The 10,778-nt window shown below is 35.1% G+C and overlaps 1 protein-coding gene across 1 annotated transcript; it reads right to left on the bottom strand.

Annotated features, from left to right (window-relative positions):
• Window positions 1-4,383: 4,383 nt before the first annotated feature.
• LOC141390304 (uncharacterized) lies at window positions 4,384-6,042 on the bottom strand. The gene is made up of 2 exons (XM_073963219.1): window positions 5,899-6,042; window positions 4,384-5,809 (listed from the first exon to the last, which is right to left on the bottom strand). The coding sequence occupies exons 1-2, from the start codon at window positions 5,908-5,910 to the stop codon at window positions 4,535-4,537; spliced, it is 1,287 nt and encodes a 428-aa protein (XP_073819320.1). The 5' UTR covers window positions 5,911-6,042; the 3' UTR covers window positions 4,384-4,534.
• Window positions 6,043-10,778: the final 4,736 nt, after the last annotated feature.

Raw genomic sequence — 10,778 nt, forward strand, 5'->3', positions numbered from 1 at the left:
AATATTTTAAGTAAGGTTAAATAATTAAGTTATCATAACCAGAATAAAATTTCTAGCAATTTGCATAAAAAACAATTTTAATCTTGGAAGCAAAGTGTGAATTTTACATTTTTAGTTTCACATAACATTTTTTGACGTTTGGGACAAGAGTATGTGAAATGGTAATGAATTTGCCGCAGGGGTACTTTTTATAGTGAAATGGTACTAAAAAAAATTGCCAACAACTCATGGCCTGTTCCCGTACTTTATAAAGTGGTAAAAGTCGTAAAAGTTGTAAAAGTCGTAAACGATTTTCATATAAATTTTGTGTACGGGAACGCAAAATGTGTAAAAGTGGTAAAAATTGTAAAAACTTTTTAGTTCTGGAACAGAGCTTCAATGAGGTTAAGCGTTATTTATTTCTTGACATAACAAGGTAAAGTGCAGTATTATTCTTAAATACTCTTTCATGAAGAAGCTGCCTTTAACACCAGCTAAAGCTAGTGAACTAACATGTGGCGCCCAATATCTTCAAACAGAGTAGCAGAAGGAAAATTGCGGATGGTGGTCATTAAAACGTAAGACATCAAACTGACTTATGTTTTTGGCACATTATCTTGCTAATATGATGGGGTGGGGATAACTGGAAAGATAAAGTGCTGATGTAGGACCTTTTAAGTAAGCTTTTGGTATTAAATGTTAGTTGAGATGATGTGAGAGAAGTACTAATTAGTATTTGGGTTTATCTGAATTGATTACAATATAGCAACACCATGTTTTTTAAATATATTTTAAAGATAAAAACAACTAGTTTCATACAAACAAAACATAACTATTATAAAATGTGGCACCACTGTGCTTTTGTATTTATTAGAGTTGGGCAATCTCGTTCAATTGAACGATCATGATCACTGTCCTCGTTCAAAGAGGAATGAGTAACATTATAAAAACCCACGTGTGAAATTAAGTATACGCAGTTTTGTCAAAGAAATTACCGGTGTCCATTGAACGAGATAGTGATACGGATCGTTCAATTTAACGAGATTGCCCAACTCTAGTATTTATTGTCTTCGAACCTGTGCACGGTGGTCGAAACCACTGATCTTGCGGCGCGAAATTAATAACTTGCAAACTAATTGAGATACGTTACTGAAATTTTGCAAAAACTCAGCCTGTGTCTGTGGGTAATAATGGGCCAAATATGAATAATATCGGCAAATGTTTTGGTATAGCCCCCATATAACGGAACCTTCAGATATTCGATATTTTGAGGATTTAAGCCACATTTCCGTAGCAAATTAGCTGTAATTTGGTAATTAGGGTTACTAGTGCTCGAAAAACATTTACTTATTACATAACATTTTCAATAGGAATTTATGTTTCGATGTAGCCCTCTTTTATGGTACCCCCCGATTCGTTGAATTTTTACTTGTTATCCCATATTTATTAACATATTTAGCTATAATATGGTATTTTAGTGTCTCCGGGGGTAAAACTCCTCCTTGCAAACAGTTTTCAAGATAGGTCCATATTTTTATATACATAGCTCCCATACAAATGCCCCGCTAAATTTATGTTAATTTCGTGCAAAATCCCACATTTTAAAAGTGAAGTCATCAGAAGATTTGCAAATATTTGCAGCCCAAATGTGCTTATTCCGTATCCAGAGAGTCCAATTTAATTCCCAAATAACTAATCGAACCCAAGTGCGGCCAAGTTTACAAGATGCACTCTATGGAACAAGCTCGTACAACCCATAAAAACACTAAAAAATTATTTTTTTGAAAATTTATTGTTATATAACTAAGTACCTCCAGACCCCAAACTTTTTTGTATAATTTAAATCATACCCTCTTCTATTTATTAAAAATAAATGTTGTCCAGTTTAATAACGAATTTACTTAACATTTAAACAAATATGAAGTTATTTTTTTAGCATAATTTTTTTCTAAAATCTGATGCAACAACATTTCTTGTATTTTATAGTGAGTAACTGAGTGAATATCAGGGTTTCGGAGTCGGAGTCGGAGTCTACGAGTCGGAGTCGAGGAATTTTGCTGGAGTCGGAGTCGGAGTCTGAGTCGAAAAAAATAACTCGACTCCGACTCCGGGCAAAATTTTTTCAACGCTAACGAAATATAACATTAAATTTGAAACAAGAACATTTTTTTTAAAATCACTATTTATTTTAAAAGAAAGATATAAAAAACATATATGCTACCGTCTGCAATATACTAATCTAAAGGACAATTCACAGGATATTTGCTATCCTCTGAAGTGTAGTCTATTCATCCCTAACCTCTATCCTCGGAAGTCTTACTGGTCTTCCCACAAAGGTCTATTGGTATTCTCATCTTGTTTTTATGAGAAGTCATCCTTTTCTTCTATTAAATATATTGTGGTCTCTATGGGAAACCTTACTGAATACCGTGTGACACAAAATGCAAGTCAAGATCTGGGGGTGGAAAAATTCCTTTTCGGAATGAAAGCCCCAAGGATACCATAGCTGAAATTTCTAAGTTATAACATAATGAATTTTTTGATTGACCCCCATCAATCATTGAGATATTGTTTGGAGATATTGTTTCATCATTTCAGTTAAATAGAATGAGGACCTTTCTGTCGAATATGATGTCCTTCTAGCTCAGTTACTTCCATGTCCTTTTTGTTCTTGAACTCAAAAAGTAAAACAAAATGAACTTTTCTACAAAAATGTTCCACCGAATATTATATGTAGGTTTCCCATATCCAAGAAATCGATATTGTCACGTTTTCATTGTTCTTTATCAGTTTTACCCCTTACTTTCTCAAAAAACCCGTATGTATTTCGGTAAATTTCGCATAAACAGATATAGTTCATGTGTATCCGAGTTTTCTACGCAACCAATAACATATATGAAATTCAATGAAATACATAATCATAGAGTTTTCATGAGAAAGGATCGGGTAAACGTGATAAAGGACAATGAAAACATGACAATATCGACCCTACATAAAATTTTTTTACGTTCTGGGTGGTGTACACAATATATCTCAAATATTTCAATAAAATTATCCACTCCACATCAAAGTTCAAAATGTGAGCGCTGAATTTTAGTTTAAGGGGTGATCCCTACTTATAAATTTCAGAAAAAAGTAGAAAGTATAAATGTCATAGAATATGTGGTCAAATGTTGAAGTCGATCGGGACAATATTGCCTTAGTATGAGCGATAGATGGAAACAATTTATCTGATTTTGTATGCATCATATAAACTGTTTTTTTTTTCTCGAAATCGGCCACAAAAATATACGACAATTGGTTTATTAGTTTTCGAGCTAGAGTTGACACCGCAAAATGCTTAATAAAAACAGGGTTTCGTAGACGGCCTCAAACTTCATAGAATTTTTTTCATTCAGATGAAGAAAAAAATCTGACAAAAAGTTACGTAGTTTTCTCGGAAAAAAATCATGAAAAATGGCTTTTATTGAGCCTTACAACTGGTGGTCTCCTTTTAAGGCTATTCACACTAAAATGTTGGCTTACATCCAGTTTGAAACTTAGTAAGGATATACTTATAATTTTCATTGCATGTAATCCTTATGATTTGTATTGCCCCTTCATTTTCACATATTTTAAAAAGCTTAAAGAATTTCGTCCAGAATATACTCTGGAAAAAAGGAAATCCGACAAAAACTTTCTAACATTGCTATTTTTCAATGTTAGATTCGGCAGAAACAATATTGATATGTTCGAATGTATTCCAACGAATGTCCTATCTAATGAATATGTAAGGAAAAACTAATACATTAGCCTATATAGGCCAAAATATAGGAAAAAGTTCAAAATTTGTGCACATTTTATTCATTTTTAGTGGTAGAGGAATTCACTCTCGGAGTCGACCCGGAGTCTGAGTCGGAGTCGGAGTCGTGAAAAAAAATCGCCTGGAGTCGGAGTCGGAGTCGAGCCAAAAATACCTCGACTCCGAAACCCTGGTGAATATATACAACAACAAAAATGAAAAAAAAAAACAAAATTTTTGTCTGCATAGTGTCTGTAATCGATACAATGGAAAAAATTTCGCAATTTTATAGTTCGATTTTTAGACTTTCGCGCCAATAGATCACTGGTTTCGACCAGTGTGTTGTGGTGCGATTCTCTAACTCACATTTTGAGTTACCGACAAATATCGGTAAAATTAAAATGCTTATAAAAAGAAAATAGTCGTAAAGTTCTACCGATAGCAACAGTGTTGTAAACTTTTATTTGAACTTTTTATTCATAATTTTGCATTTTAATTTTACCGACATTTGTCGGTAACTCAAAAAATGAGTTACTGCTCTACTTATTATACAATTTTGATATAAAATATCGTTATATCACCCTGCTATCACACTGTGCGGCTTATTCAATAATTTTAAATTATATTTCTAAATTGTTCTTTATTTTTCATATATATAATTAAAAAGTTTTAATTTTTTTCAAAGAAGTGTACATTGTTGCGTCTTCAGCGGGTTAACATGTCTATTTACATATGTATGTACTTTAAGTCTTGAAATTAAAGTAAGTTTGACTCTCATGCATTTGATCGGTACCTGTGACTGTATTTGGAACGTAAAAATGTTTGACGACGTTTTCGAACAACTGGTCCACCTAAGTAGTCATAATCGTAGTCGGAATAATTATCTTCGAGTCCTTCGGGGTTATCTGTACTGGGCTTCTCACTTGGAATATCGTTCGTATTATAGCAATCATCACCTATAGTACCATCTGACATGATACATTTCGTCTTGTCCTCCTTCCAGCCGTCGGAAGGATCAAAATCGAAATCATCTTCAAGTATGGGATTGTTCAGCGAAGGAACGGGCATAGGTGGTTGCCAATTGTTAATTTGTTGTGGATAGTTGTAGGGATTTGACCAACCGCCACTATACGTGGTAAAGCAGTAGCTGCACTGCGGAGGAATGCCATTGCGCAAAATATATACATAGGGTAAATTCAGGCAATAGTTGCAATTAGGTTGACGACGCTGTTGCTGAGGAGCACAGGAGACGAACGGCCATACAGAAATATAGGAACATCTACCGTTTCCCGAACGCCGAGCTGATCTTCTTGGACGGTATGGGACATATTTTACCGTTTCATGGCAGCTTTCAATGTAGCTTTCGTCGAAATAATCCTGAGAACCTGGGCTGGGGTCGCACTCAGTAACCCTTTTGGCTTCCATAACGCGGCTTTTACACTGATTACCACATACGCGGTGGCGCTTACGATGGCAGCGTGATGCAGTTGAGAACTTGTTCATGTCACAATTTCTTGTCGGTCGTAAAACAATGCAGCACGGATCCGTATTGTTGTATCCCAAACCGAATTTTCCTCCTACCCTTGAAGTCGTAACATTCTGATGCAAATTGACCATGTTGGCGTTACTGTAGGTTATATTGCCGCCATTATTTTCGATAATATTGTGTATTTGATTAGTCAGTCGAATAACGTTTGTCGTATTAATTGGTCTGGGCGACATAATTTGAGTATCATTCACACCCTGCACCAGTTGCTCACCCTTTATCAGCTCTGGACAAATTGGACATCTCTCAAAGCAAGTAGCAACATCATCAACACCTTGACAAACCTGCTTGCATTTCTCACGATTCTCGTGACACTCTTGGTATTCCTTTAAAGTGGGCTGGTCGTAGTTTTGAAGTTGAGTCTGGATCACAATTGGATTGATGGGGATATTGTGTGAAATCGTATTATTATTTGCATCCACAATTAGTTGTTTGTTGTCAGCAGCAATAGGAGTGGCCGCAACAAATAAAACTGATGCAACAACCCAAAGTTGGAGATATGCCTAAAATGAAGTACCGAATAAATATTTGTGAATCATAGTGCTTTGTTTTTTTTTTTTCGTTTGTAGAATGAACGCGCAAGGTAGAATACCTGTAACTCCATTGGTGAAATTTGTTAGTATATTGCTCAGCTGGTACTTTTCTACTAAGTGGCGAAAAATGTCGATTGCTATTATGAAAGAATTTTTTCGAAAGCTTTCCGATAACACAATTAACTTTATCAACAAAAGATTAGTTACGAATTCGAAAACTATGCGCTTCAAGGCAATCTATTTACAATAGGTTGGCGGAGGGGGTGACAACATACAACGCAATGTTTATAACTTTTACTTGCATTTTCATCGAACATTTGGGAATTCGGATATTGCTACAAAGTTTATTTTTTAAATTAAATGGACTTTTATACCACATATGTGCAATATCATCAAAAATTAATCAGTCAGTAAGACTGATTATTTAATGATTCTTGATTATTTAATTGCACCATGCATAAACCAGCACAATGTTTCATTTATAAATGGAATCCGTCTTTAGGTTTTCGATTTGATAACCATCGCTTAAGGAAAGACATTTTCTTTAGTTTATATAAAAACGAAAATACTTTTTTCCGCAAAAATCGAATGAAGTGACGACGGGAGACTCAAATGCAAGTATGTTGTTATTAGATCAATAATGTGGAAACTCCTTATCATTTACCCTACTTGAGATAAACGAAGAGGAAACTCTCTGTCTATACATGGATGAGCGAAATATCAAAAGAGATTACATTTTTCTTCGCGTTTTATTAATTACACTGTGCTATACGAAAAATTTGCAGGGGTTCTGATGCATAAATTCTGTTTTGTGGGAGTCCATGGAAGACGAAAATACCTTTGGTTTCTTTGGGCTACTTCGCGTTTTGATTTTATAATGGTAAATATAGTGAAAACGGGCTTTCTTGGATTTTCAACTTTAAACTTCTATTTTCCACAACGAATTTATACAATTTATTTTTTATTTCAAAGGGGAGCATAACGTCTTCCGAACAAGCCATCGATTTTTAAAATTGGTTAACAAATGCCAAGGTTATAGTGGCTTTAATGTGACAAAAAACGCATTAAAAAACAGGAAAATGTTTTTCCTTCTGCTCTAGGCTTCGTATAAGATACCAAACAGTATAATTACATATTTACTTTTATCAAGTAGGAAACTTAGTTGGCTTTCCAAAATGGGAAAATCCAATGAAATCGGTTGAAATGGATGAGTTATGACATATTTTGTGTTTTAACTTTTTGATTTTTTTTATACCCTCCACCATAGTATGGAGGGTATATTAAGTTTGTTTTTCCGTTTGTAACGCAATGAAATACTCATTTGCGACCCTATAAAGTATATATATTCTTGATCAGGGTAAAATTCTGAGTCGATCTGAGCATGTCCGTCCGTCCGTCCGTCCGTCTGTGGTAATCACTCTAGCATCCACAAAAATGGAGATAGAACGCTGAAATTTTGGGAAAACGCGTCTTTTGTTTGCAGGCAGGTCAAGTTCGATGATTGGCTATATCGGTCCACGTTTTGGTATAGCCCCCATATAACGGTACCCCCCGATTTACGGTATTTTGCCGTTTTTAGCTACATTTTCAGACCGATTTAGCTATAATTTGACATTTAGGGTTCTTAAGTGTCAATAAACTTATGGAACAAAAGTTGTGGACATAGGTCCACGTTTTGGTATAGCCCCCATATAACGGTACCCCCCGATTTACGGTATTTTGCCGTTCTTAGCTACATTTTCAGACCGATTTAGCTATAATTTGACATTTAGGGTTCTTAAGTGTCAATAAACTTATATAAAATAAGTTGTGGACATAGGTCCACGTTTTGGTATAGCCCCCATATAACGGTACCCCCCGATTTACGGTATTTTGCCGTTCTTAGCTACATTTTCAGACCGATTTAGCTATAATTTGACATTTAGGGTTCTTAAGTGTCAATAAACTTATATAACAAAAGTTGCTGACATAGGTCCACGTTTTGGTATAGCCCCCATATAACGGTACCCCCCGATTTACGGTATTTTTACGTTTTTAGCTACATTTTCAGACCGATTTAGCTATAATTTGACATTTAGGGTTCTTAAGTGTCAATAAACTTATATAACAAAACTGGTGGACATTGATCAATGTTTTGGAATAGCCCTATATAACGTTACCGCCCGATTTCAGGTATTTTGACGATTTAAGTCGCATTTCTAGACCGAATTAGCTATAATTTTATATTTAGGGTTCTTAGTGACCAAAAAACTTATATTCGAAAATGTTATGAACATAGGTACATGTTTTGGTATAGCCCCATATAACGGTACCTCCTGATTTTCGGTATTTTGAGATTTTTACCTACAAGTTTTAACCGAATTAGCTGTAATTTGAACTTTTGACATTTGAAGTTCTTAGTGGTCACCAGACCTCTCCACTAAAATTGTATGGATTTTCTGGAAAATGCGTCTTTTGTTTGCAGGCAGGTCAAGTTCGATGATGGGCTATATCGGTCCACGTTTTGGTATAGCCCCCATATAACGGTACCCCCGATTTACGGTATTTTGACGTTTTTAGCTACATTTTCAGACCGATGTAGCTATAATTTGACATTTAGGGTTCTTAAATGTCAATAAACTTATATAACAAAACTTGTGGACATAGGTCCACGTTTTGGAATAGCCCCCATATAACGGTACCCCCGATTTACGGTATTTTGACGTTTTTAGCTACATTTTCAGACCGATGTAGCTATAATTTGACATTTAGGGTTCTTAAGTGTCAATAAACTTATATAAAATAAGTTGTGGACATAGGTCCACGTTTTGGTATAGCCCCCATATAACGGTACCCCCCGATTTACGGTATTTTGCCGTTCTTAGCTACATTTTCAGGTCGATTAAGCTATAATTTGACATTTAGGGTTCTTAAGTGTAAATAAACTTATATAACAAAAGTTATGGACATAGGTCCACGTTTTGGTATAGCCCCCATATAACGGTACCCCCGATTTATGGCATTTTGACGTTTTTAGTTACATTTTCAGACCGATTTAGCTGTAAATTGACGTTTAGGGTTCTGAAATGTCAATTAACTTATATAACTAGTGGACATAGGTCCATGTTTTGGAATAGCCCCCATATAACGTTTCCGCCCGATATCAGGTATTTTGACGTTTAAATTCACATTTCTAGACCGAATTAGCTATAATTTGATATTTAGGGTTCTTAGTGACCAAAAAACTTATATTCGAAATAATTATGAACGTAGGTCCATGTTTTGGTATAGCCCCATATAACGGTACCTCGGTATAACGGATTTCGGTATCCCCATATAACGGATTTTCGGTATTTTGAGAATTTTACCTACAAGATTTAACCGAATAATCTGTAATTTGAACATTTGACATTTGAAATTCTTAGTGGTCACCACACCTCTCCACCAAAAATTATCAAGAAAGGTGGATGTATTTATATAGCTCCCATATAACGGTACCTTCCAATTTTCAGTAATTGGAAATTTTAGCTACAATTTTTAACCGAACTAACTGTAATTTGACATTTGAAGGTTGTAGTGGTCACCACACATCTGCATCAACAATTTTCAACATAGCCCCAATATAACGATACATCCCGATTTTCGGTACTTTGAGGATTTTACTTAAAATGTTTTACCGAACGTAGGTCCATATTTTGGTATAGCCCCAAAACAAACCTCCCGATTTTCCGTACCTTAGCTTTATTTTTGGACGAACTTTCTGTAATTTGAAATTTAAAAGCCAACAAAAATTCTGCAACAAAAATGGTTCATTTACGTTCATATTTTCGTATAGGCCACATACCTCCGACCTAGCTGTTAATGATATTTGAAGCTCCCACGTTATGTACCGCTTTTGGTATTTTGAGGATTCTAGCTACAATTTTTAACCGAATTAGGAGTTATTTGACACTAAAGGCTCCCATCAAAAACTGTCAACATAGGTCCATGTTTTATTATAACCCCTATATAACGGTACATCCCAATTTCTAGTCCACCAAAAATTATCAACATACATAGTTAGATATAGGCACCATAAAAAAGGGCCTCCCGAATGAAGAATTTTATGTAAATGATCTGTCATTTTAACGTACGCACTTAAAGTTGGGGACAGGAATGAAAACTAATTATTCCATTTTAGTTCAGAATATTTTATGGTGGAGGGTATGAAAAGTTCGGCCCGGCCGAACTTAACGCTTTTTTACTTGTTATTTTTTCATTTTTTAGTACCATACACAATTATTACGATATATAGGTAATTTTACAATAATTTTCGAAATAAAGTTGTAAAGTTCTATGTAGTCGTATATTTTTGATGATAAATTTAATTTACAACAAAATTCATGTTCTATCAGCATCTACCTTGATTATTGTAATTTGTTTGAAATCACCAAAAAATAAGTGTAAACACCGGGGTGTATTTCAGGATTTCGTGAAATCCAGTGGATTTTGGAGCGTAAGTGTAAACATGGCATTATACTCGTACCCTAGACAGACAGTATTTAATTTCACCCTGACAGACGACAGTTTCTGCATTCACGAAACAGCTGATTGCTGTTTTGTTGTTGTTTGCACTGTATTTTTTTTTGCTCTGTTCCAGAACCTGCAAGAAGCTACTATTTTTTACTACGACAACATTTTATCGGAAAAAATAGTACAAATTTGTAGATTCTTGCAGTACTGGAACAGACCATTTGTTTTTTCTTGTGTCTCAGAGCCTCATATGAATATAGGCTATCTTTTACGGTACTGCCATATTGAAATACTTACTTACTTGTTAGGCTGTTTTTTCTAGGGGAGGGTTACTAACCCGACGCCCAAACCCAAGTTTTTAACGTTCTTATGGGTGAACGCGCGGCACATGTTAGCTCACTACCTTTAACGGGTGTTAAAGGCAGTTCCCCAGGTGACACCACGGGGA

Source organism: Musca autumnalis, unplaced genomic scaffold, assembly GCF_047663935.1.
Source record: "Musca autumnalis isolate F117 unplaced genomic scaffold, ASM4766393v1 scaffold_1, whole genome shotgun sequence".
Lineage (NCBI taxonomy): Eukaryota > Metazoa > Arthropoda > Insecta > Diptera > Muscidae > Musca > Musca autumnalis.